This window comes from Podarcis raffonei, chromosome 6, assembly GCF_027172205.1.
Source record: "Podarcis raffonei isolate rPodRaf1 chromosome 6, rPodRaf1.pri, whole genome shotgun sequence".
Lineage (NCBI taxonomy): Eukaryota > Metazoa > Chordata > Lepidosauria > Squamata > Lacertidae > Podarcis > Podarcis raffonei.
This window is the reverse complement of record NC_070607.1, coordinates 45,586,446-45,613,221: the sequence shown is the minus strand read 5'-3', so window position 1 is coordinate 45,613,221 and position 26,776 is coordinate 45,586,446. Positions and strand designations below refer to the sequence as shown.

Sequence of the window (26,776 nt, the reverse complement as noted above, 5' to 3'; positions counted from 1 at the left end):
ATACAAGAGCGCTTTCAGCATTATCTATTCACAACAGCTCTCCTCCTCCTGAGGGTCATAAACACAGAGAGACGGAGCCAGGGAGAGAAGGGGGGGGGGAGCTGGAGGAAATGCTCTCGTTGAAATTCAACTCACAGCAAAAGCAATTTCCGAGTGTGCAAAGTGCTGTCAGCAGGCCTGATGTTTGTGTATGAAATATAGACAATATGACTGGCCCATCGGCAGCCACTGTCAGCCTGATGGATGGCGCCTGAAAAGAAGTAAAGCGGCTGCCGTTAGGGCCCAGTCTATCAGCCTCTTGAAGGAGATTCAGGGGCTTAATAGAGGGAAAACTCTCTACTAATCGGACAAAATTTCCAGCTGCGATCGCCAAGGAAATAAAAGGGATGGGGATGAAAGACCTGAGCTAGGAACACAATGCAAGGAGGGGGAAAGCCAATCTCTCTCTCTCTCTCTCTCTCTCTCTCATGCTCTTTCCTTGTTCCATGGACATATATGTATATGGTATGTTTCTGCACTCAAATTCTTATGACATGGCACCAACCCCACCCCATTTTTCTTCCTTCAGGTGGACTAAACCTATTTTAGAATGGGCTATAAAAACAAACATTGTTGAAAGCCATTCATGTACATGATCTAATTATTCCTTGCAGAAACCCTATAGGGCAGGGTTAGGTCTCCCACCTCCACCACCATACTGTGGCAAGAGGGGGAGGACATTCTGACGTATGCCATCTCTATGCATTTGCTTGCACCAGTTTTCTCCAGGAAGACTGTTGTAGCGAGCAGAAGGCCAGTCTGGTTCAGAGCCTGGGAAGTGGCTCCATTGCTTTTCTCTTCCTTATCAGAAGGAACTCTGCTCCAGTCATCACTTGTCCTGCTACTTCAGTAGTAACAAGGTCACTCTGTCACCAACCAGAAGACTAAGGGCATGATCAGCAGCCAAGAGAGAGCAACCTGGCTCCAACTGGATATAAAGCCCTGTTAAAAACTCACCACTTTGTTTCAGTCTAGCTCTTGTCATACTGAACTCTCTCCTGTAACTTTATCCTCAACTTCAGTTTCTTTGCTTGTCTTATTTTCAGTTTGTCAGCCTGAGGCCAAGGGCCTTGCATTTCATTTCCCTTCTTGCAACAGCCCCTACCCCTAGCAATGAACAATGGATTTAAACTGACATGACTGATTTGCATTTAATTTTTTATGTATTATATTTGTAATAAGTTCTCTGGGTGGTGTCCAAAAACCCCTAACGTATAAGATAAAAATTCATAATAAAACACTAAAACCAGAACAAAAGAGACCGCAACGGGGGGGGGGGGCACAGCAAAAACTAAAACCAGAATAATACACTGTAGTCAAAACCAGTTAAAGTCAGAATAAACCAACATGGAGAAACAGATGCACCAGATTTATTGTAATGAAAAAGCCTGATTTGAGAGAACAAGCAAACCATAGTGCAGGTGCCACCACTGAAAAGCCCTTCTCCCTGCTTACCACCCACCTCAATGCAGAGTTCAGACAGCAAAAGAGACATCAAAGCTCTTCTACAAATACAAATTGCAAAACAAAAAAGTACACTTAAGAGTAGAAAGCAGGGGTCCTTTGTGGATCCTTCAGTCTGAAAGGGCTTTGTCATCCTAAAAAGCTCCTTAGGGGAAGGGCTAAGAATGCAGTGGGATGGGGTCCCTAATTTCTTTAAAAAGGGGAGATCCAGTTCTTCATACTGGAGTTACTGGCCACCAGTGCAGTACAAGTAGTGATTAATCACAACTGCAGCCAGTTTGCTTCTCATTCTGTTGTGGGCTGTAAAGGTCTGTAGGATGCTATGCATGAGAGAAGTCCCTCAACCTTGATCCTTTGTTGTCTGGAGTCAGATTGCTGATCAATAGGATGATGCTGTAAGGGTCCTCTGGGTTTTACATCCTGATACTTTGCTGCTACCAGCATTATAATAAGTACCAAGCCTTATACCCACTAAATTTGCTCCATGGTATGCAAAGAAGGTTTTTTTATTGTTTTTTAAAGAACAGATAACAAAGCGTGAATCTAAGCACTGGCAGAACATCTATATGTGGGGAGCATAGATGGCTTCTTAGATTTCTGCCTTCCTTTCAAAAGCCCAGAATACACCCCTCTCCATTCCTGTTGATTAATCGGCTACTATAAAAATCTGATGAGGATGACAATTTATGATAAATAAATGACCCTGGATCACTGCCAAATGAATGCAAAGTGTATTAAAAAGACTTTCCACACCGTGTTTTGACAAAGCTTTTGTGTTTCGCACTGTAGATACTGTACATTTTTTTTTTTACATGGGAAATCAAATAAATAAGCAAATAAATAAGCATTGCTAACACATTCACATGGGACAGAATCCAGCTACAAACAACCCATTTATTTTAAGACTTCAGTGCAGCAGAAATTCCCAATCAGAGATAGAAAGAATGATTTTTAAGGGTGGCAGGGGAGATATTTTGGAGAAGCGGGAATAATTTAAAGTAGAATATGATTTTTTGATGAGGCTGCCAAAATGAAAGGCTCCTGGAGAAAAAAAAAGTTAATTTACATACAGACAGAGCTGTCAGCCGAGTCACTGCCAGAAAGAATGATAACAATTCATTTGGTAACTACTCCCTTGTTAAGAAAATAGCAGCATCCAGGGGCTTTATTTGCTTGCCACAAAAGAAAGGTTCCCTGAGCAGATTTTTTGATGGGAAAACACAACTTTTCTATGGGGCTTGTTTGTTTTTGCAGCTGTCTATAATAGTTATGACTCTTTGCTTTCAGCCGAGAAGGATCTAGGACAGGGGCTCTGACAGTCCATCTTATAGCCCTTTGCAAACCGCTAGTATGGAGTCATCAAGGCCTGGGGAAGGAGCACTGGTCCCACCCCAACATTCACATGCTGGTGGCTATTAAACAAAGAGCTTGTAGGTTACAGGTTATGGGTCTCCCAGATACATTGCCCTCAATGGACCACCCCTGCTGGCACAGTGGGCTCTCTGCCAGGTGCAGATCCCTCACCAATTATTGTTCAGGCTCGCTGCCTTCCTGCCCACCAATGGTGGCAGCACTGAGCAGACCTCCAGGCTTGCATGATGCAACATACATCAAGGCAAGGACAGCACCATGGGGTGGGGTGGAGAATGCATGCAGCCCTGGAATCCTCCTCAGTGTAACCACTGGGCTACCCTTAGCTGCACAGTGGTTCTGGCCTGGAAATGCTGCTGAGCAGTGCTCAGGGCTCCCACAAGTGATCTTGCTAGCATTGCCAGTTTAAGTACATCAGCCCCCACCCCTGCCCATATGTCCATAACTGTAGCAGTGTAATAAAGAAGTTTAAGATGCACCATGCTTAACCAGAGCTGTGTGCTGGCACCAGGCATGACCAATGGCTCTGTGCAGAGGAGCTGAACTAGGGGTGGAGGGTGAGGTGGGATTAGGACCAGCTAGAGCAATCCCCTTTATTATTACAGTTGGTTACATTTTATAGAATCATAGAATTGTAGAGTTGGAAGGGACCACAATGTTCATCTAGCCCACCCCCTGCAATGCAGGAATCTTTTTGCTCAACATGGAACTCCAACCCACGACCCAGAGATTTAGAGTCTATTGCTCAACCGGCTGAGCTATCCCAGCAGGATTCTTCTGGTACAATGTTGCATCTCAGAAGGTTGCCTCATCATGCTGAAACCATGCCCTGGGACTTGAATTCCCACACTGGGTTATCTGCTCAGGGCTTTAACCTTCAGATCCACCTGCCAATCTTCTTTTTTCTGCTGCACTGATAGTTAAAGGCAGGCAGCCCCAACATCCTGTCTCCATTCAGATGCTGCTCCAATCCAGTACAGTGGTACCTTGGGTTAAGAACTTAATTCGTTTCAGAGGTCTGGTCTTAACCTGAAACTGTTCTTAACCTGAAGCACCACTTTAGCTAATGGGGCCTCCTGCTGCCACCGCGCCACCGGAGCACGATTTCTGTTCTCATCCTGAAGCAAAGTTCTTAACCCGAGGTACTATTTCTGGGTTAGCGGAGTCTGTAACCTGAAGTGTATGTAACCCAAGGTACCACTGTACTTCCTATCTGGGTTTCCTCTAACTATAGCTTGTCTCTCTATGTGAAAATGCAGAGGGTAATCAAGACATTCATATTCTAGCACCCTAAAAACTAATGTTCTAATCAGCACTAGGCACCATTTAATCTGCTGAAAAACAGGAGCAGAGCACCCTGTTTAAAGCCTAAATGCAAAGCCAAACTGTTGGAGCTGGATGATCTGGAGCTGGTGACAAAACCTGAATATTATTTGTTTTCAGGGAGATTCTAGGCTGGAGTGGGAGAGTTCAGATGCCTGCCTTGCCTTCCATTGTCTCTGAATGCACTGATCAATCTCTCGCCCTGCAACCCGAAACAGTAAAAATCTCTCCCCAGCTTTAACTTTGTAACTATCACTGTCTTTTGTGATTTAATTTATGCCCTCACAATGCAAGCTGTGTGCACAGCCAATATTATTTGTAGACACCTATTTGGATACACTTCCTTATTGTGTGTCTTCATGATTTAATGTGATTTTCTAATGCGTTTCTCAAATGCTGCCTTGCAGCTCAAATACAATTCAAGAAATATTTGCAGCTTCCCATTTTCTCTGCCTGAGTGCACAGCAGGCAGTAGGTTGGGAGCAGGAAGCCAGGAGACAACACTCATATTTCTTTCCAGTCCCCCAAACACAAATTTCACTTTGGAAGATGCTATAGACCAAACATTTTTCGGGTTGTAGGAGAGGGTGCCCCTGGAGTCACTGGATCTCTCTGCCACTGGTGGAGCGACAGGCCCGCACCCAGAGAGATCTGACCTCCTTTGCTCCCTACGTGAAGCTGCAGAAAGGTCCTCAGCAGGTGTTCCTCTAACTTGGAGAGAACAAAAAGGAGGCATTCTGAGGGGTGTGAATGGTGTGTCTACATTTGAGAGTCCTCCCTAACATACCCCTGGAATGGGACAAATACAGTTCATTTGCATCCCATTGACTCCAATGGTAGTGAAACTGTATGCTGTTTTTTTAAAGACACAGAGAACAGAGAAATGCCTTGTGTTCTGCTGGTGCATGCCTGATAAGGCACAGGACAAGGCAATTTGTCTGCCTTCAACCCCCTACCCCCTTTTTTGGTCTGTTAGAGAGGATTCTACAGTCTCAGAGTTTTCAGGTTTTGGGGTTTTATTAACATTCTTTCAAATATATGCTGGGATTGGAATAGAGGGCCATCAAAGTGGGTCCCAGGTCTTTTGTGCCTTTAGAGTGGCAGGGTGCAAACCCCTCTCCCACATAAGTATGCAAGCCTATACCTACTTGGAAGCAAGTTCCATTGGATGGTAGCCAACTCAGTCATACTCAGAGGAGACTCACTGAAATCAGTAACCTAACTTGGGTCCACTGATTTCAATGGCTTTCTTCTGTGCCTAGTATCACCCACTGTTTATGAACGGACTTATTCGGTAATAAGTGTGTTTAGGATTGCAGGTGTCAGCATTTACTGGTCTTGAAATTCTTTTGATATTCTGTCTAAACAGAAAGCACCAGTTCTTGAATTCTAAATGAAATTTGGCAGTAGTGAGTTCAAGATGTTTTGTTGATTTCATCATAACCTCAATTTTTCTTAACTTCCCTTCCTCATTTGTGTTTTCCCAAGCACGAAACACCAATTTTTCACCGAAGGATACATTCGGTGGCAGCTCTGTTTAAAAGGTTTCACCGGGACCTACAAGTTAAGGCAGACAACATGCATTTGAGACAGGGGACATAAATAGCATGGGACAAAGCTGTGGTCTAGCAACATCTGAAGTGCACCATGTTGGCTATCCCGGTATAGGAGTTGGAGGCACTTGACAATATCAGGGCTGGGCATTTTTCAGCGAATGTTTCAAATATTATTTTTAAAACAGACACATCTGCCATAGTAGCAGAATATTGCTGTGTTCTATCTCTTGACATATATCACCTAAGAAAACCTGAAGGAACAAGGTACAAAACCAGGCAAATAAATTGCCAGCAAACTACATATACTTATGAGAGGTGGGGGTTTTTTTAGCTACATAACAGAAGGATTAAAAAACCCTGAGGATTTGCTTGGGTTTCTTTTTTTTTTAACTAGCTAATCTCCTAACTATGTCCACAGCTGGTAGAACTTTGCCAAAACGGTGGACAAGAGAAATGTATTTGCAGTTTCAATGGCTTTAGTAATTTATTCCATCCATAACTTTTAAAAAACAGAAATGCATGAGCAATATTTAATAAAAGTTGGTGTGACGGTAGAAAATATCTTTGCAAGATGTTATGTTTCAAAAAGCAATCATGTTACAAGGTGTGATGGATAAATATGAAGAAACAGCTTGAAGGTAAGGTATTCATCTTTTTATGACAACACTAATACATTTGTTTCACTCCTTAAATTAATTTTCTAATAGTAAGAAAGGTCAAAAATGAACTAGAGCAATATGAGCCTTTTTGTCATCTTTAACAAATTATCCAAAACAGCTCTGTCAGATCAGAAGGGATAACATTTTGAGTAATAAATGTTCATACTTACTAGCTGGTCAAAGTTAATTCTTTCCAGGAAGTGGATATATCTGGAAGGCACAGATCCATTGATTTAATCCCCCCCCTCACTTATTTGCAGTTTGGCCTTTTTGCAACCAGATTTACAGGGTTGTGTTTTGGGAGGCTGACATCAATTAGAGGGAATGAGACCAAACGTCTCATATCAGTAATGTGGCTTAAACGGTCTGCGGATAGAAATCTATTTTGACAGACAAGTTCTAGGAAAGAGACTGAGGGTGGGGAGGAAACAATTGTCAGTTAATGAGATGAGACCATGTCTCTTTTCAAATTTTTAAAAAGGCAAATAAAACAAGATTCATTCCATTTCTGTTTTGGGCAACATTTATTTTTCTATATTCTGCAGTTGTGTGGATGGCGAACTGGGACTGAGAGACAATGCTTTGCCAAAGGCCATAGTTGGATTCTGGCTGAATATGAAACTAAACCCAAAGCTTCCTTGTCCAAGTTTAGCATTCTAACTACTGGATCCCAGGCTCTCTCAATTATATGTTTCAGTAACAGTTCCCATTGTGAACCCATGCAGTACAATAAAGTACACAGTATTAGCAGTGGTGGAAGCCATAGTCCTATCATAGTTTTGGATGTTCAGAGTTGGGGAGAGGAAAGCACATGTTTTAGATTGTATGCTGTCCATGCTTAACTTTCACATTTTCCCCTCACAATAAAAGTGTGAGTTTCCAATGTGGTGAAGGCTTCACACATGAGAATAAGATGCTTATGCTCTCTTTTGGGTGCTGCTAAAAGGGGTCTGAAAGAGAAGAATGAAGCTCTTCTACTTCCTCCTCTCCCCTCTGCATCTCAAAATGCCCAACCCTGCTCCTATAATTTTCATGGCCCAGAAATCTCATTGAGAAAATGGAGGCAGAAATACTAAATCAACTCAAAAAGGGCCTAAAAGGACAAAGAAACCAGCCTGTCCATAAGAATGTGATCAGTTTGTAATCACCAATAAAAATAATCTCTTCTTTGTTCAACCAAGAAAATGGCCCAGGGTAAATTTCCAGCCGTTTTTTTTCTTTCCTATGTTTAAAAAAAGTTTAAAGTGAAAGAAATAATTTAGAAACACAAGGAAAGGAGAGGTTCTCACAACTTGGTGAAATTATTCCAAATCCATAGTGTAGAAGTGAGTTAAACAAAGGTCAGGCTCTGTGCTGGGAATTCCTCCTGACCTTTCAATGCAACATCCATCATCGGCATTACACAGAATATGCCATTTATCATACAGAACAAAGAGCAAACCACAACATCCTCCCATAGCCCTGAAAAGCACAAAACTTCAAGAGTTATTCTGCTTTTGGATACTACTCAGGTGTTCTCAGGTTACTCAGTTGCTAATTTGCCACTGACTGCTTCTAGTTGATCACTTCACTGGTTTATGATGTTATTATATGCTATAGGCACAGATGGTTACTCCAAGAGGCAGGCAGTGAGGTGTGGTGGATTACATAGGTATAGACATGATTATGACAGGAAACAGCATGAAATACATGACATGAAATACATCTACAAGGATTTTGTGTCTGTAGATAAAATAACACCTGCAGGGTTTTTTTTTCTTGCTGCAAACAAAATGGACATCTAAGAACATCAAAGATGCCTCAACAGGGTGAGGTCTGCATACCCTCTAACACTTTGAAGCAAAAACTGGGATGCCATCTTCCCTTTTATTTATCATGGTTGCCGTGATTACACGTCATGGAATCTCCCCCCAGATTCCTGGGGGGATCATGCCACAAAATCATTAGAGATCATGTCAACCAAAATGACTGTCATTCTCTCATGATAAAAAGGTATGTCCCTCCCAGTTTTCCCGGGACCCTTGCAAGGTATGGGTCTGCAGCTGTTTCTGGTCTTCCCCAGCCCCCTCAGCCCACCCCATATTGTCACTAATAGAGGCTGAAGCCCATCGGAACCGGTGGGGCAGAAGGCCAAGAGTAGATGGAGCAGAGCAAATGGCTGGTGGAGCAAGAAACAAGGAAAGTCAGAGCCAACTAACTCTGGTTTTCTTTCTATCCTCTTCTCTGCCAAGTTCTGTAAGGGCAACACTGAGGGAGGAGGAAGATGATAGGCAGTGCCACCCCTGGGCTAGATTTAAGGGGGGAAGGCAGGAAAGTGGGGACTGGCCAAGGCAGGCTGAGCTTGGTGGGTCAGTGCCCCACATACCCTAAGAGACCAACCTCCACTGTTTCTTACTCTCTCTGCTTTCTCAAACAACCACACAGATCTCTTAACAATAAAAACAAACAAACCTAGGTAGCTTCTTAATGATGTTTTGCACTTCCTGCAAGGTCAGTTTCTTTGAGAGCTAAACCACAGATAAAAGTCCTCAGATCCACATGGTAGTAGACAGGAACACAATAACATTCCTTTCCCAAACTCCAGTCCATCTAGCTGCCCCAAATCCCAGTCCATTTGTAGCTGCGGAATCTGAAGATCTTATGGAACATGCTAATCATGAATGGGCAAGGCTGTTAGCATCCTATTGACGTCTAATTAGAAAAGAAGGCAGAATATAATGCAGTCATAAAAGGTGGGGGAAGATGTGAAGCCAACTTAACGCAGCTTTGGGGTTTGGTACTGCAGAGTGCTGCAAAGTAATACAAATGCTCTTACATGTGATGTTAGGGGGGAAAACACTTACACTATTTTAAATGTTATGGTGTATCTATTAGTAGGTGAGATAAAACCCAGCAAAGATCCCAGGAAAAAGAGGGTAAACCTCACTCTCAGAAGATCAAGCTAAGTGCATATTTTTGCTACTGCTATTTACTACTTTTCGTGATGAATTATATTGTCAGTGTAGTGTTATTTTTAATGTATTACTATTTTATTTTAATACTGTATGTATTTGCTGCCCTGAGATCTTTGGGTGAAGGTTAGATTACAACAGTTCTAAATAAATGAATAAAACCAGGTCCATGAATATGATTTTAATATATTTATTTAGTTTTGAAAAGTGTTTTCCAGCCTTCATCCGAAGGTTCCAGGGCTGGTGACAACGCATTTATATACAGTTGTACCTTGGTTCTCGAACGCCTTGCTACTTGTCCATTTTGGCTCCCGAACGCCACAAACCCGGAAGTGTTCCAGTTTTCAAACTTTTTTTGGAAGCCGAATGTCCGATGCAACTTATGCAGCTTCCAATTGAGTGCAGAAAGCTCCTGCAGCCAATCGGAAGCTGCGCCTTGGTTTTCAAATGTTTTCGGAAGTCGAATGGACTTCTGGAACGGATTCCATTCGAGAACCAAGGTACGACAGTGTGTGTATGTGTGTGTGTGAAAACAACAATGATGTCTCTAGAATGACTTAGGATATATTGTGTACATTGTTATCAACAACACAATTTTACACTGAGAAAGTAGGCTGTATGTCTGGCTTAGTCATGAAACACATTCGAGAGACTGATAGGGAAGGAAGCTTGCACCTCCCTGATAGTTTCCCATACCCTTTAGCAAAAGTCTATATCACATTGAAAATCCTTGCAATATAACACACAAAAAATCTTAGGATACATGTGCTACAACTAAATAAACTTGCCTAGTTGCTCTTTGTCTGAGTTACGTCCCACAGGAAAGCAACTGCATCTCAGTAAGTATGGAAGTAATTCATAACCGGAATTTTTTAGCTCACAACCACAACAGCCCCTCCCCTCTAATTCCATTCAATATCTACAGTCCTCCCTAACCTGGCTTTTCTTTTAAAAAGCCAATTTGAGTCATAATGATTTATTTTGTGGAGAAATGACCCATCTAGTCCACCATCCTGTTTTCACAGTGGTCGACCAGATGTCTGCAGGAAGCCTCCAAGCAGCACCTGAGCACAGCAGCACTTTCCCTTCCTGCCGTTTCCAGCAACAGGTATTCAGAAGCATATTGCCTCTGACAGGGGAGGTAGATCACGCCATCATGGTTAGTAGCCACGGAAACAAAACAAAGCTCATCAAAAAGCCGTATTCTCAAGCATCACTGGCCAAATATGGTACTGATGGATACCTGAGAAGCTAGTAACCTACCTATGCAAAGCATAGGGCCCAAATCCAGAAATGGAACAAATCAGGCACAGCAGAAGGGCAGCACATGAATATATAATATCAAGGCTGCTTCTGAATGTGGTATTTGATATACAGATATAAGCATGCTAGACCAATATTATTGTAACAGATCTGGGGTAACAGAGTTCGGGGTTACCAGGGCACTCGTAACTGCTAGAGTCAGTGGATATTAGAAATTAAGAAATGATAGAATTTAGATAATATTTGGAGTATTGATGGGAAGTTGCCAGACACTAGATTTAAAAGACAGCCTGAAGCAGTGATCCTGCTCAAGAGATCACTGATAGAGTTGCCATTAAGAACACAAGGAGAACCATCAGATAACCCTCATGGTTAGGGTTGCCATATTTCCAAAAGAAAAAACCAGGACACCCCGAAAGTGGAAGAGACCAAAATTGTTGAGGGTTTTTTTTTTTAACAAAACCACCAAAATTGTTGAGCTCCCCCCCTTTTTTAACAAAAACTGCAAAAAAACCCCAATTGATTGACTTGCCTAAAATCCAGGACAAAGCACCGCCTTTCAGAAATCCCCACCCCAAACATCAATTCCACCTTTGGCAGCCCTACTCATGGTCCCTTCCAATTATTCAATTCCAGGCCATTAAAGAGCAACTGACCATGCAGATGCTGTTCTCCCCCAGCTGTGTGCTAGTTAGCAGAAGAAACATCAGAGTTGGGAGGGGGAGGTTAGAAGAAGCATAATGTTACACAGGAAAAATGTGGCCCTTTTGCAGGTCTGGATAAGGGGGGTGAGCAGACTGATGGGGAGAAGCTGCTTGGAGCAAGGATTCTTGGGAATGAGAAGGGTGGAGCCAGAACTCCAGGCTGAGGGCAGAACTATCATGGCAGGCAGGATGAAGGCAAGGCAGGGAGAGAGTCACAGAGATGTCTAGGAATCCAGTGGTGGGCTGCTATAAAGCACGAGCTTCTCCTGAGATGTGAATGCTGTGAAATCTATCTCTGCTGAAAGCTTCCAGTGTAAATCTGTGCAAATAAATCATATTTCAATCGTATTTCAAAGACACTGCAGATGCCGCCGTGCCTCAGTTGGGGTGGCCGGCCCATAACATTACGAACAAATCAAACAGCAATGAAATAGGGTCCAAAGCCTTAAGATCTCACTCATGGTACAATCGTCCTCTGCCCTCAAGAGAGGTTGCTGCCTATTCCAACCGTTCCATTGTGAAGAGTTTTTGCCTTCACTGGGTGCCACATAGACTTTTAAGTGAAATAATAATAATAATAATAATAATAATAATAATAATAATAATAATAATATTTATTTATACCCTGCCCTCCCCAGCCAGGGCGGCTAACAAGCAATAATAAAAACAAGTTGAATGAATACAACTTAAAAACAAGATTAAAATACAACATTAAAATATTGAAACATTAAAATATTAAAATGCAGCCTCATCACAGGAGGAGAAAGAATATGTGATTTGGAAGGATATCCAGTGCAAGAAGGGCTAGCCTCAGCATTTGTTATCCTTGGTCAGCTGCTGGAGCTCCAGTATTATAGCAGGGCCATGACTGACACCTGCCCCGGGGCTCAAATTTGACCAAAATTTTTTCCAACCCAAGATGTTTAAGTTCTTGCAAGAGGCAGGCATCTCTAATCAGCCCCAGTGGGCTGAGTCTAGCCAGCATTTTAATTTTCCACAAATGCACCTGGCATGGTATTTTTCTGGACACTATAAGAAATATAAATGGAAACTAGCCCCTGTTGCCCAGTGCTGTTCAAAGCACTACTGCAACCTAGCCACACCACGAGGTAAACTACCAGAGCCCAGTGCTGAAGGAGGAAACCACCCAAGAGTAGTTTGCTCAGTCCCCACATGCCCAGACTATCCCTGGTGCAAGTAACATTATGGAATCTGCTGGCTGCTATATTGCAGAACATTTCAGGAATAAGGTGTTCAGAAGAGTGGAAAAACAGAAATGGAAGAGTTAAAAAATATATATATTTCCAGAAGAAGTAGGTTCGCAGCACGAGTAGCTAGGTTTAGCAATAATCCAGGCTCAGCTGCAGACAGGAAGCAGAGGAAATCTTGTAAGCCTGTTCTTATGAGGTTTCCAGCTTAGTTACTCGGATTCAAAACGCCCAAGGCAAAAGCCAAAATGGCCCTCCAAATCTTAAGAGTAACATCTACTGCTGTGTCCATCTAGCCTGGTCTACAAATTACTAAAATGCACTGGGGGGTATGTAAGAATATATACACTCCTAACTCCAGCCATGTAATATTAAGCACACTTTCAGGACTAAGGGAAAAACAACAACTCTGGGCTCCAAGATTCAGTTCAAAAGAGAGTGCTTCACTGAGTGATCAGAAAGAGGACAGTTGTCAACATTTACAACTGAGAATACAGGGAGAATTTTATTTATCACAAGTTAAGCAGCTTAGTACTTCATGTCAAGAATCAATTATTAAAGTCAGCCTAATAATCACAGAATCATAATAAATTCAGTAAAGTCAACTGTGGTAAATATTACACTAATTAGACATCTGTTCATTCAGATTCTATGGTTGAAGTCAAGATCTGGCATACAGCTATGTTGTAAGAGTTGAAGTTATTTATGGCCCCAGAATATTCCTTAGGGGAATATATCCACTGAATTTTTCAATTCTCTTAAACCATGACTCTTATGACATGTTTATCTAGTGGCTTCCTTCACTCCTAGTTATCTGCTGCAGAACATAGCCAAGACTTTGGGAAAAAGCAGGTACTTTTACCCTGCCAGTTTTCCTTATTGGATCAGAAGTGGGAAGTTAGCCAAAGGGACTGCAGATTATCCCTGTTTGCTCCGTAGTTGAGCAGGGGGTGGACAAATCCATTTCTAGTCTATGGCATCTCTGCCCCTGGTTTTACCCATAACAGTTCCTTTCCTGCATCAATCTGAGATTTTTCTTTTTTAAAAAAATCCTCTCAAAATACATATGCAAATGCATTATTTTATATGTTTAAACTGTCGAGAACTGTTTTGCAACATGCAGGGAAGTGTGAAATCTGATGGATTGCTAAATTCCGATCTGCGCTAAAAGGTGTGGAGTAACCCATTTTGTGTGCAGTTTCACAAAGATTCCATTCTCCAAACACTCCAAGACGGCATATGGGCATTTTGTTTGTGCACTGTGATGATGATTTGATATGTGAAAACACCACACTGACATCCATCAAAAATAGCTGCGCGCCCACATCCTTAAAGTCAAATATAAGAAAATGCTTGGCGGCTATGGCTACAATTCAACCCCTCTCCTTTGCACTGGAAGGGGACAGATGGATTGGGGCCTCTCCACCCAGTCTTGCTTGCCTTAACCACCCGCTGCCCGCGGAATAAGAGGAGCAGCATTCCACCCCATGTACACCCCACATTGAGTCTTAGCTGATTATTAAACGGCAAATGGTGAATCACATCCTTTTCCGGCAGGGTATCAAGAATCTCCTGGATTTAATTTTCTCAACTTTTGCTGCTTCTGTTGGTGAATCAATTTGAATGGTAGCCAGATTTATAGGGGGCCTTTTAAGGTTGATTAAAATAACCCCAGCATTGAGAGGATTATATCTCACTAGGGAAGCTGTAGATCCAGCTTTGTATAGAATAAATGCCATTTCTTTCTCAGCACTCTTATCTATCTTTTGCACATAATCCTAACTTTCCTTCAAGAGCAGAGAGATGAGGAAGTTGGCAATTGGTCTGGATACCCAAAAGACTACTTGGCACACCATGGTCCCTGGAGCTGAATATGCAGTTGGCTCCTTCTCTCCAACAGAATATCTGGGGGGGTGATCAACATTCTCATATTGGTCTGTTCAGCTACTGTCAGAAAAACAAACATTTCCATTAAGGACATGGACGTGCTTTTGTATCATGTTGTATATGGAAGTGTAATGAGATAGCATGGAAAATAAAGATGCATATGTCCTTGTGCCCCAGCAAGATACTTTTAAAATTCTGGCAGAAAGAGTTTTAGGATTGCTACAGGGAAATAAGGACTAAGGTTTGGCCTCATCTTTTCTTCCTTCAGTTGTCAGTAACATCTGGGCATCTTGTTAGGAGGTTTTGGGGACTGGAGCTTTGGAAATATAGGGCCTAGTACAGATGCATCTGACTTGCTACAGCTTCTGACTGCCCATCCTGTGGATACCTTTTTGATTAACATGCAGTGCAATTCCATGCAAGTTTATTTAGAAGCAAGACCCTCTGCTGCAGCCCAACCATGCAACCTGTGTGTGTTTACTAAAAGGTCAGTCCCACTGTGCAGTCTAATACTGCAAAGCTAAACACACTTACTAGGAGGGAGTAAGCCCCCTTGACCATGATATGACTTTCTTCTGAGCAAACCTGCATGGGATTGTACTGTAAATGTATTCATTCTAACTGGTACATTATGTACATATTCTCTGCTTATAACTCTCCACAAACAACATGAGGTGGATTGATCTCTTGGAAACATTTGGGGGCTGCCACGAGAGAGGAGTGATGGAAGGGATATCCAGCAGTTGCACACAATATAACACCACATTCTACTTAATCTGTTCAAAGTAACAGGGTGAAATGAACACACAAAGCACCAATATTAAGAGGGGCTTCTCACTGTCCAGGATGTAAGGATAGCCACTCTCAATTACATCCTAAAAATTAAAACTATTTCTTTAAAAGGTCTCATGATATTTGACTTTAAAAAACAAACTGTCGTCAAGTGGTAACCCTGTTGTTATATCAGTTGTTACCTGTTCTTCCTGAATTTGATAATTAGAATTGGGGGGGGGGCATTCCAAGAGGAGGTGATCTGGCTTGGTTTTTTACTTTAGTTTTCCTGCCAACTCTTGATAGAATATGCCTACCACTTGCAATGAAAGCTTGGTGCCCTTAACAATATTTGGTAAATGCTGAACTCCAGCTCAACTGCAGCCAGATCAATAGAGTTCTTATCAAAGGGATGTAAACAACATAAAAAGACCATTTCTGCTTTATGATTTAAAACCACTGCAATAGCAGAGAACCCATTTGTTAGAAAGCATGGTGACCATCTGGGATTGGTGTATAGAAGTGATTTCAAGACGTAGAAGATCGAATTCTTCACTGTCTAAAAGCCAAGCCAGGCATTATCTTGGTAATATGGTCCCAGCCCCACATTTGCTGAGTCAAGAGGGAACACAGAGGTGAGGTGACATTCCTGAAGGGGGGCTGGCAGGTGCAAAGGGTGATTTATTTCTCCCCCTACTTTTTGGTTCAGAATCCAGGTAGCAGGAAAACCTTAAAACTGCAGAGTTTGAGATTTGTAGGAAAGAATCAGTGGGGGGAGGGGGAGAGGAGAGTAAAGGACCCCTTGCCACCTATACAGTCCAGCTATGTGAGCAATGTAGCTTGGCTCCATTGGCAGAATATGTTTTCCACTTATGGAAGGGTTGTTTCTGATCTAGTGGATGAGCCATACACCCAGAATTTCCCAGACACAGTGCTTTTTTCTGGGGGTACGCATACCCCTAAACATTTTGTGAATCTTTGTACTTTTGTCCATTTACTGTATTTATTTTTCCCGATTTGAACTATAAAATGTTGATTTTCTTGAGTCAAAATGAGAGTACCCCTAAAAAAAAATTTTAGGGGAAAAAAAGCACTGCCCGGACATATCCAGAACACTGCAGTCAGAAGCAGTGTACGGGCAGAAATGTCCTGGGAACTACTTTTTTGATGATTTTGCCAAATAAGCTTAACAACTTTTCACTGTTTGAAATATGGCACCCCTACTATATGAGAAAGTGGCCAGAGATCCAGATGAACTTTTTGAATTGTGCAAGCTGTTATCTGCCTTGTGGCCCTGATCTGGGGGGCCCTAACAGGTTGACGCAACCTGTGGACAACCTGCCCCACCATGGATGCCGTTCTGAATTAGTCTGGAGGTATGACTAATGTTTAATATGATTATTTAAATTACAAAAACTCCTAATTAAATATTTAGCCTGGGAAGGGAAGGGGGAAATAGATGTTGCATCTCCTTTCCCCTGGCTCCCAACCAAGAGTAGAGAGGAAGGTCAATTTTGCTGAATGGGAAGCCACCCTGTACCTGACAGGACTGATGCCTCTGTTGACATTCTGCATGGTGCTGTTCTAGAGAGGGAGGAGAGTTAGAGTCAGGCAGTTCCTACCTTCTCCAGGGAAGACGCAGCTGGTAGTCAGGGTAGCTTTAACCCCTTGTGCTGGGGCTTCCTGCCCAATGCCTGCCTCTCCTTTCTGTCTGATGCCCCACCTGTTGACAGCCATGGATAGCTCTGGGCCGTCCAACCCGACCTGTAGCAAACCATGGATGTCTGTACCTGACTTGTCCAACTCCTGAGCCCCTCTGAATATGCCTGATATGACTTGGAGCTTGGATGAATCTGGTGCGCAGCTCCAGTTTATACCCTAACAATGTTTTTATGTTATAGTATCTATTTCCTTACTCACCATACTTCTTATGCTATAATACAATTCCTGATACACTGTGGCTGATATAATAATACATTTTATGATTCTTTGCATTCAGACCTTGCCCCAGAAATATATTAATTCTAGTATTTTTCTCTCGGCAAGGGAAGTACAAGAATTTGGAGGGGGAACGGAAAACAATTTCTAATTGTTACACTAAGCTTCTATTAGATTGCTTTTTGCCACAAAGGTGTGTTTTTTGGATACACTGGAGACAGTGTATCAGAAATTAATTTGTCCAAAGCAGGTTAAGATCTGACCCCGTAGGGATAAAAGGCATCAGTTCGGTCACACTCACTCACTCTAACAGAGCTCTCTGTGTTACTGCAATTTCAGCCTGTCTTGTTCCCCGATGCCCTGTGGGCTTCTGTTCAAGATCAGGATCAGGAAAGGACATGGCACTCCTACCAAGCTATAAGTGATACTAAAAATCATAGAATCATAGAATCATAGAGTTGGAAATGACCACAAGGGCCATCGAGTCCAACCCCCTGCCAGGCAGGAAACACCATCAGAGCACTCCTGACATATGGTTGTCAAGCCTCTGCTTAAAGACCTCCAAAGAAGGAGACTCCACCACACTCCTTGGCAGCAAATTCCACTGTCGAACAGCTCTTACTGTCAGGAAGTTCTTCCTAATGTTTAGGTGGAATCTTCTTTCTTGTAGTTTGGATCCATTGCTCCGTGTCCGCTTCTCTGGAGCAGCAGAAAACAACCTTTCTCCCTCCTCTATGTGACATCCTTTTATATATTTGAACATGGCTATCATATCACCCCTTAACCTCCTCTTCTCCAGGCTAAACATGCCCAGCTCCCTTAGCTGTTCCTCATAAGGCATCGTTTCCAGGCCTTTGACCATTTTGGTTGCCCTCCTCTGGACACGTTCCAGTTTGTCAGTGTCCTTCTTGAACTGTGGTGCCCAGAACTGGACACAGTACTCCAGGTGAGGTCTGACCAGAGCAGAATACAGTGGCACTATTACTTCCCTTGATCTAGATGCTATACTCCTATTGATGCAGCCCAGAATTGCATTGGCTTTTTTAGCTGCCGCGTCACACTGTTGGCTCATGTCAAGTTTGTGGTCAACCAAGACTCCTAGATCCTTTTCACATGTAGTGCTCTCAAGCCAGGTGTCACCCATCTTGTATTTGTGCCTCTCATTTTTTTTGCCCAAGTGCAATACTTTACATTTCTCCCTGTTAAAATTCATCTTGTTTATTTTGACCCAGTTCTCTAATCTGTCAAGGTCGTTTTGAAGTGTGATCCTGTCCTCTGGGGTGTTAGCCACCCCTCCCAGTTTGGTGTCATCTGCAAATTTGATCAGGATGCCCTTGAGTCCATCATCCAAGTCGTTGATAAAGATGTTGAATAAGACCGGGCCCAAGACAGAACCCTGTGGCACCCCACTAGTCACTCTTCTCCAGGATGAAGAGGAACCATTGATGAGCACCCTTTGGGTTAGGTCAGTCAGCCAGTTACAAATCCACTGAGTGGTAGCATAGTCAAGACCGCATTTTACCAGCTTCTTTACAAGAATATCATGGGGCACCTTGTCAAATGCCTTGCTGAAATCAAGGTAGGCTACATCCACTGCGTTCCCTTCATCTACCAGGCTTGTAATTCTGTCAAAAAACGAGATCAGGTTAGTCTGACATGACTTATTTTTCAGAAATCCATGCTGACTATTGGTGATCACAGCATTCCTTTCTAGGTGCTCACAGACTGTTTGCTTAATGATCTGCTCCAGAATCTTCCCTGGTATTGATGTCAGACTGACTGGGCGGTAATTATTTGGGTCCTCTCTTTTCCCCTTTTTGAAAATAGGGACAACATTTGCCCTCCTCCAGTCTGCCGGGACTTCGTCTGTTCTCCAGGAATTCTCAAAGATGACTGCCAGTGGTTCTGAAATCACATCTGCCAGTTCTTTTAATACTCTTGGATGCAGTTCATCTGGCCCTGGAGACTTGAATACATCTAGACTAGCCAAGTATTCTTGTACTATCTCCTTAGTTATTCTGGGCTGTGTTTCCTCTGCTGAATCCTTTGCTCCAAATTCTTCAGGTCGGGCATTGTTTTCTTTATCGGAGAAGACTGAGGCAAAGAAGGCATTGAGGAGTTCAGCCCTTTCTGTGTCCCCTGTTTGCATTTCACCATCTTCTCCTCTGAGTGACCCCACTGTTTCTTTGTTCTTCCTTTTGCTACGAACATACCCATAAAAGCCTTTTTTGTTGCTTTTAACCTCTCTAGCAAGCCTGAGTTCATTCTGTACTTTAGCTTTTCTGACTTTGTGTCTACACGTGCTGGCTATTTGTTTTAATTCCTCTTTGGTGGTTTCCCCCCTTTTCCATTTTTTGTACACATCCTTTTTTAATCTTAACTCAGTTAAAAGTTCTTTAGATAGCCACCCTGGCTTCTTTAGGCACCTTCCATGTTTCCGTCTCATTGGTATTGCCTGAAGTTGTGCTTTTACTATCTCCCTCTTAACAAACTCCCAGCCATCATGAACTCCCTTTCCTTTTAGTATTACTGTCCATGGGATCTCACCCAGCACTTCCCTAAGTTTTATGAAGTTGGCTTTCTTAAAGTCAAGAAATTGAGTCCTAGTATGCTTGGCTGCTCCTTTCCGCTGTATAGTAAACTTCAGAAGAGCATGATCACTCGCGCCTAATGATCCTTCCACTTCTACCCCACTAACCAGGTCATCAACATTGGTTAGGACCAGATCTAAAATGGCTGTTCCTCTTGTTGCTTCTCCCACTTTCTGGACAATGAAGTTGTCTGCAAGGCCAGTGAGGAATCTGTTTGACCTTATGCTCTTGGCTGAGTTTGACATCCAACAAATATCCGGGTAATTGAAGTCCCCCATTACTACTATCTCCCTTCCTTTTGCATGCTTGGCCATCTGTTCCAGGAAGGCATCATCTATGTCCTCCGTTTGGCTTGGGGACCTATAGTAAACTCCCACAATGAGGTCACTGTTATTCTTCTCTCCCTTAATTTTGACCCAAATGCTCTCACTTTGGCTTTGAGGTTCTAAATCTTGGATCTCTTCACAGGTATACACATCCCTGACATATAACGCCACTCCTCCTCCTTTCTTGTCTGGTCTGTTTCTCTGAAATAGATTGTATCCCTCCATTATTACATTCCAATCGTGGGACTTATCCCACCAGGTTTCAGTGATTCCTATTATGTGCAGTGGGGCTCCTGTATATGCCAGAAATGAAATGGTGTACAACAGATTGGTGCCACTCTGTTACCCTGTGGTGGGTTGGCTTGTTTGTGTTTAGTTTTGTGGTACCTAGAAAGGAACTTAACAGAATTGGATAAGACCGCCCATGTCTGAGACTGCCGCTGACTTGGTTTAAGTAGGGTTGCCATATGTCTGGATTTAGTTGTCAATAAAAACAATACAGGATCATATTCCATAATTCTACCTCAATACTTTTTAGCAGAGTGATATATCCACCATATATGTAAATGAAATATAAGTCTTTCATTGGCAGTTCCAAGTTGTTGAATTCCTGTTCTACTATTGAACCATTAGTCTAAAAAGAAAGTTATCTCATATTTCTAGAACAAAAAATCACTACAGTGGTATCTCGGGTTAAGAACTGGAGGTCTATCCTTAACCTGAAACTGTTCTTAACCTGAAGCACCAGTTTAGCTAATGGGGCCTCCTGCTGCTGCTGCGCCGCCGGAGCACGATTTCTGTTCTCATCCTGAAGCAAAGGTCTTAACCTGAGGTATTATTTCTGGGTTAGCGGAGTCTGTAACCTGAAGCATCTGTAACCTGAAGCGTCTGTAACCTGAGGTACCACTGTACTTGCAAAGAAGGGTCTTGGCCTACAGCCTACCCCCCCCCCAAAGAACACAATAGCAACATCATAACAATATATAACATAGCTATGTAGGTAGATGCACAGTCCACTTCAAAGTTACATTTCTCCCTATGAATGTGTTCAAAGGATGGCTCATAAGGGCTGTTTGCATGCAGGGGAACATACTGTGAGAACAGGGCACATCTAGAGACAAGGTGTATTGAAAAAAAAGTTATATATATTAACTGCCTTGTAGCCATTCCCCTTTCATATACAGCCCCTCTACAGCTACAACCTTCTGTTGTCATGCTTTCATCCACTTGTCTATTACTCTTTTTTATGTTAGCCACATTTAAAATGCCAGGAATGAGGGTTGTTATTATATATCTAGTGTGAGAGAATTTTGGCAAACTAGTTTCATGGTTGTACAGAGTGCACTGCACCAAGAATATGGATTCAGATTTTGCTCTGTTTTATTTGCTCTATGGTCAAAATAAATCCTTACCCCACAAGGAATTAACCACTTACTTTGTTATAGCTGCCCACGTGGAAATAGCATGATATTGGAAAGGTGATGAGGATTTATCCTAAAGGGTCTGGCAGCTAGCACTGGTTGACAAGCTTATGTACCAATGCAGTCTAGCTAGGGAAGACATTAAGCATGACACATTTCAAGAAATTAGGATGCCTTTTTTCATTGTTTAATTCCAACCCAGAGGAACCTGGAAGACTTCCATATCGGGGGGGTGTTCTTTAAGTATAGGTAAAAGGTAAGGGATGTGGGTGGTGCTGTGGTCTAAACCACTGAGCCTCTTGGGCTTACTGATTAGAACCTTAGCGGTTCAAATCTGCATGACAGGGTGAGCTCCTGTTGCTCTGTCCTAGCTTCTGTCAACCTAGCAGTTTGAAAGCATACCAGTGTGAGTAGATAAATAAGTTCCACTGCGGTGGGAAGGTAAACGGTGATTTCCATGCGTTCTGGAACTCATTACTATGTCCCATTGCGCCAGAAGTGGTTTAGTCATGCTGGCCACACGACTTGGAAAGCTGTCTGTGGGCAAACACCAGCTCTCTCAGCCTGAAAAGTGAGATGAACGCCACAACCCCATAGTCGCCTTTGACTGGGGTCCTTTACCTTTTTAAGTATAAATTTATATGTGCTTTGATAGTTACTTTTTCATGAACCTATTTTGTATGCATACATTGTGTGATTAGCAGACAGTCAAATGAGAAACATGATTTGCATGAACAATTGTTGAACCCTTGCTTATTGTTGTCACACTTGTTTATCTTGAAAGGAAAGGAAAGGAAAGGAAAGAAAAGGAGGTGCACTATGGGTTGGATCCAGACTTAGATGCCATTAAAAGTAATGGGGTAAACTACTCAAGACACAACTTGACCCACTGATTTCAACACAACTAACTTAGGGCACAATCGTAAGCAGATCTCTGGCTCAGCCAGCTGGTTCTGGGCCACACAGTGGCCTCAAACCTAGCTCACCATCATAGGCCCCCCATCCCAACTCAGCTAGGGGCTCAGCTGTCTGAGTCAAAACGAATGTGAACACAGTAGAAGCTGCACCCTGGAAAATAAGGAGCAGTAGAAGCATTGACCTACAGGGAGAAGCAGCCACAGAGTCAGTTTGGGATGGTTAGAAGCCCCAATAATACCCCCATCTCATATGTGGAGGACCAGCAGCAACCACAAACACACCTAACAGAGGCTGGCAGAGCACTCCAAGCTGCCCTGCAGCACTCAGGAGCACTGGTCCCTGTGGAGGGTGGGGAAATGCTACCACTAGGTTACAGCCCCCAGTACTACTTGGTTTGCAGGGAATCTGGCATTATGGCTGTCAAGAACATGTGGAAATGTAAAGGGTTGCCAGTCATGGGCAGGGGAAGGCACCTGCAACTTCCACCTCCATTACCATCCAAATGTTTGATTGCCTTGCAGATACACAACTACATACACTGCAGACTTGGTAACAATGGCTCTCTCCCACATCTGGTATTTAATTTTAAAACATAATTGCCAGTCACATCATCAGTGTCATGTGTGGTTAAGGCCCTCAGAGAAAAAGGAGACACCATCTATTTAATGGTTATCTAGGGCAAAATGCAAACCTAGTCTGCTTCATTTATTCATATTCAAAATGGCCACAAGATCTTTACTATTGAGAGATATGGAATTATTTGGAGTGGAAATGGGGGAGGGGAAGGAGGTATACTGAGCAGAAAACAATTGCTTCCAACCATCCAAATGTTAGATGAGATGATACCACTTGTAGACTCATAGTATAGAGAGCTCAAGTGTGCAATTTAGACACAAAACCCCTGCCAAGTCTATTATTATATTTTATTCGTCCACTGCACAGTTTCACATTGATGACTATGCTAATAGCATCATTTCAAGAGTGGAAGCAGAGCCTGAAAATGGACACAATTTGCTGCCCTGACAAAAGGGAAATTTATGTCAGGCACCAGCAGGGTCTGTGCATTCATGAGACCAGAGTGTTATTCTTGCATATGAGTTATTTGGTGATGAACAGGAATCACAGAAGTGGTGCAAAAGTGGGAGGTAATTTAAGCAATGCTATCATTTGAAATGGGCTCAGGTTGTGAGATATGGATTGGCTGCAAACTGCAGGCCACTTGAATGCAAGTTAGTGGATTAGTTTTTTCCCAATAGAATGTAACGTGTCTCCTGAAAATAAGACCTTTCCTCTCTCTTTTTTAATCAGATAAAGCATCCTACTGCAAATGGCAGAGCCACCTTGCAATGTTTCTTAGAATAAATATGTAAAGCTACCGTCCAGCTAAGACTATTTTTTGTATACCAAGGTGGGGATTCGGAACCAACAGTGGACTCATTTTTTCACTATTTTTCATAGTTTCAAGTTGTGGCCATTTCAATCCAAAATATGTTGTCATGTTAATCCATCCCATGTTGGAGCAGAATGAGGAATTAGTCAATGAACTGTAATAGTGATCCACTAGCTGCTTTCAGTCCTTGAAGGAAGGGATACATGCGCGATCTGATACAACCTATCCCCCACCCCACAAAAAGGAATAGTAGAAATATTTGCTTTAATACACTACTATTCCCTGAAAGGGAAGCTGTCAGTGTGAGATGGAGCATCAGGAATTTTACTCAACAAGAGCCATCTATAAAATCCCATTACACTTCTCAGAAAATGCCTGTTATTTATTTTATATTTTCAAATCCACCTCCATCTGTGCTGAGAGGTTTTTCTTAGGTCACATACTCAATAATCCTTCCACACTTTGATGTCACATATTCAATAATTGTCTGTCTTCCACTCTTCTTTGCTCCTTAATCCATCTCCCCTGATTAGCAGCAATTTCACCTTCAAAACACCCCTGCTTCTCCGGCCAAGCATCTGACTGATTTTCTGTTTATGTAACATTTGCAAATGTTATTTCCATTCTGCTCTGAGTTTCACATAGCAACACCTGCCTCCGCACTGCATTAAACAGCAACACCATTTCAAAATTTGCATTTGGGGCTATGTCTATTAGAGCAACACTCTCCTTTTTTGCAGCTAGAACATTACAAAAACAAGCATGTTCAATTCAGACCATGTATTCAGCATAGAGTGATCACAAAGGTTGCTTCAAACTCTTGATGAAATAGGTAGGTTCTTTGGCTTTATTACCATTGGTAGTCCCATAGAAAGAGACATTTCAGAAGTTTTACAATGCTAATCACAGGAGGTGTTTTCCAACAGATCAGCCTTCACAAACCTGGTACCCTACAGTTATTTTGGACTAAAAGAGTCACCCTGATGAGATGTGTAGCCCCAAACATCTGGAGGACACCAAGTTGGGAAAGGCTGCAATAGATATTCTCCCAGACAGCAGATGAATTGCAAAAGAGACTTGATCAGACCTGTGCAACGTGGAACTGGTCATGTAGCTAAAGGTTATATGCAGAAGAACCAAGGAAGTAGAAGACAGGGCGCTGTAGTAGCATGTTTGAGTAAAACCCTACTGAATTATTGCCCGTGCTAGATTATTGCCACAATGTCTCAATGTGCTCTTGAATCATCAAGACACTGAGTGATGGTGCATGTGGAAGATAAAAGAACAGTTTTAGATAGATGCTTAGCTACTATTTCAGTGTGAGGTTGCTCACTCACCGGATTGTTGTACATCTGAACAATGAGCTGCTTGACACCGTGGAGAGTGGGATGAGCCCAAGGCGAGGGATCTGCCCAGTGCCTGTTTAAATCAAAGCCCATTAGGGAGCACCTGTAAAAACAAAGACAGGACAAGTCGTCAGGACTCAAGAGGCCAGTTTGAGTGTGTGGTGATGGAAGTTTGGTTTCTCACACTACCTACTTTTCTTTCAGCCGCCCACCACTCCAGGTGAACTCCTGCCTTGCCAAACTGACACCAATTGCAGGCTGAAAGTCCGTCACTCATCTCACTCCATGTATTTCTGTGTTCTTGGGATGGATAGGGGGAGTCACACTAAAGGCTTCTAACAATCAACTTTGGTTGTAATAGGTGCACGTTTTGTGCTTCTCCTTCCCATAAGGCTGGTGCGCAGCTTGAAACCTAATATGCCCAAAAGGGTCTCATCTGATTGTCTTCTACCTCCTCCCAGACACTGCATCAAGACTTTCAGCAAAGGAAGACCAAGATAGTTTGATTAACACCAGCAGCCTCTCTCTCTTCCCCACCTTGTGGTTTTAACACCCCGATGCAGAGATCTGGGGGCACGAAAGCTTGCCCACTGTTTTGTATCCTTTCATAAAAGTACTGCCCTAATTATGGATTTGGGTTTTATATCAAAGGGTACAATATAGAAATTCCTGAAAATAAGGAGGAACCACACAAAGTCACAACTTTTGCTATATGTAAAATGAAACAATAAAAAAGCCATTTTGCTACTATACTCTAGAGCTTCTAGAGAAGCAAAGAGCTTTCACTTGATACTAGGTGAATGGCTATTACAATCTATTATTTAAACATATCTATGGAAACAGCTGAGATTTGTTCTTGTAAAGCTGTCTGATGAAAATCCCCAATGTCTGAGAAGGAATAAGGAGAGAGAAAGAACATTCATAAATACTAAGCCACACATTCTCCAGCTAAAAATGGGGAGAAAGTAAAGGAGAGGGAAGCTGAAATAGAAATTAAACAGTTTGTAATCCACAAACTAATTAAGCTGTACATCCTGAACTGAATGTGTTTTGCACAATAGTTTATTTCCTATTCAGTTGTCTTAGGGCTGCAGTGTTATAAGGGAGGGAGCTCCATTGAACTGAATGGGACTTACTTTTGAGGAGGCATATGTAAGATTGCATATTAGCATTTTAAAACATGGGGGGGGGCAATCTGTAGTATAAATGTCATAAGCAGCACAGATATCCATCTGGTAACCCTGAAAGGAGCTGGGAGGCCATGAAACCCAGCTGTGGCATGTGGTAGACAGTCAGGGCAACACTCCAGCTTGGCTCTCCAGAACTGCAAGATGCCACGTCAAAGCACAGGAAGTGGGGAATGCATTCTGCACTGGAATGCCACCAGAATGGCTCTGTCCATATTCTAGATTTTAACTGTGGCCCATGTGCCAAAAACCTTGCCTTTAAATCAGACCATTTCTTGGTCTTTTGGAAGGGAAATGTACTAATGGGACAGCATTAAGATGAGAGAGAATCAGCCCACGGCAAAACACACTGTAGGGAACCCAACAGTTTCTTCAGTTCCCTTCTCCCCAGGTATCTTGGCCTGAGCAAGCTGAAAGGCTGTCCTTTTTCAATTGAAAAATCTAACCTCCCTTCCTCACTCAG

The 26,776-nt window shown here is 42.6% G+C and overlaps 1 protein-coding gene across 2 annotated transcripts in view; it reads right to left on the bottom strand.

The window, feature by feature from the left end:
* Positions 1-26,776, bottom strand: part of BEND5 (BEN domain containing 5) — a 694,656-nt gene that overhangs the window by 92,505 nt on the left and 575,375 nt on the right. For both annotated transcript variants that reach the window (XM_053392494.1, XM_053392493.1), the window contains exon 9: positions 25,118-25,229. In XM_053392494.1, coding sequence (XP_053248469.1) covers positions 25,118-25,229 — 112 coding nt within the window. The remainder of the gene's footprint in view (positions 1-25,117; positions 25,230-26,776) is intronic.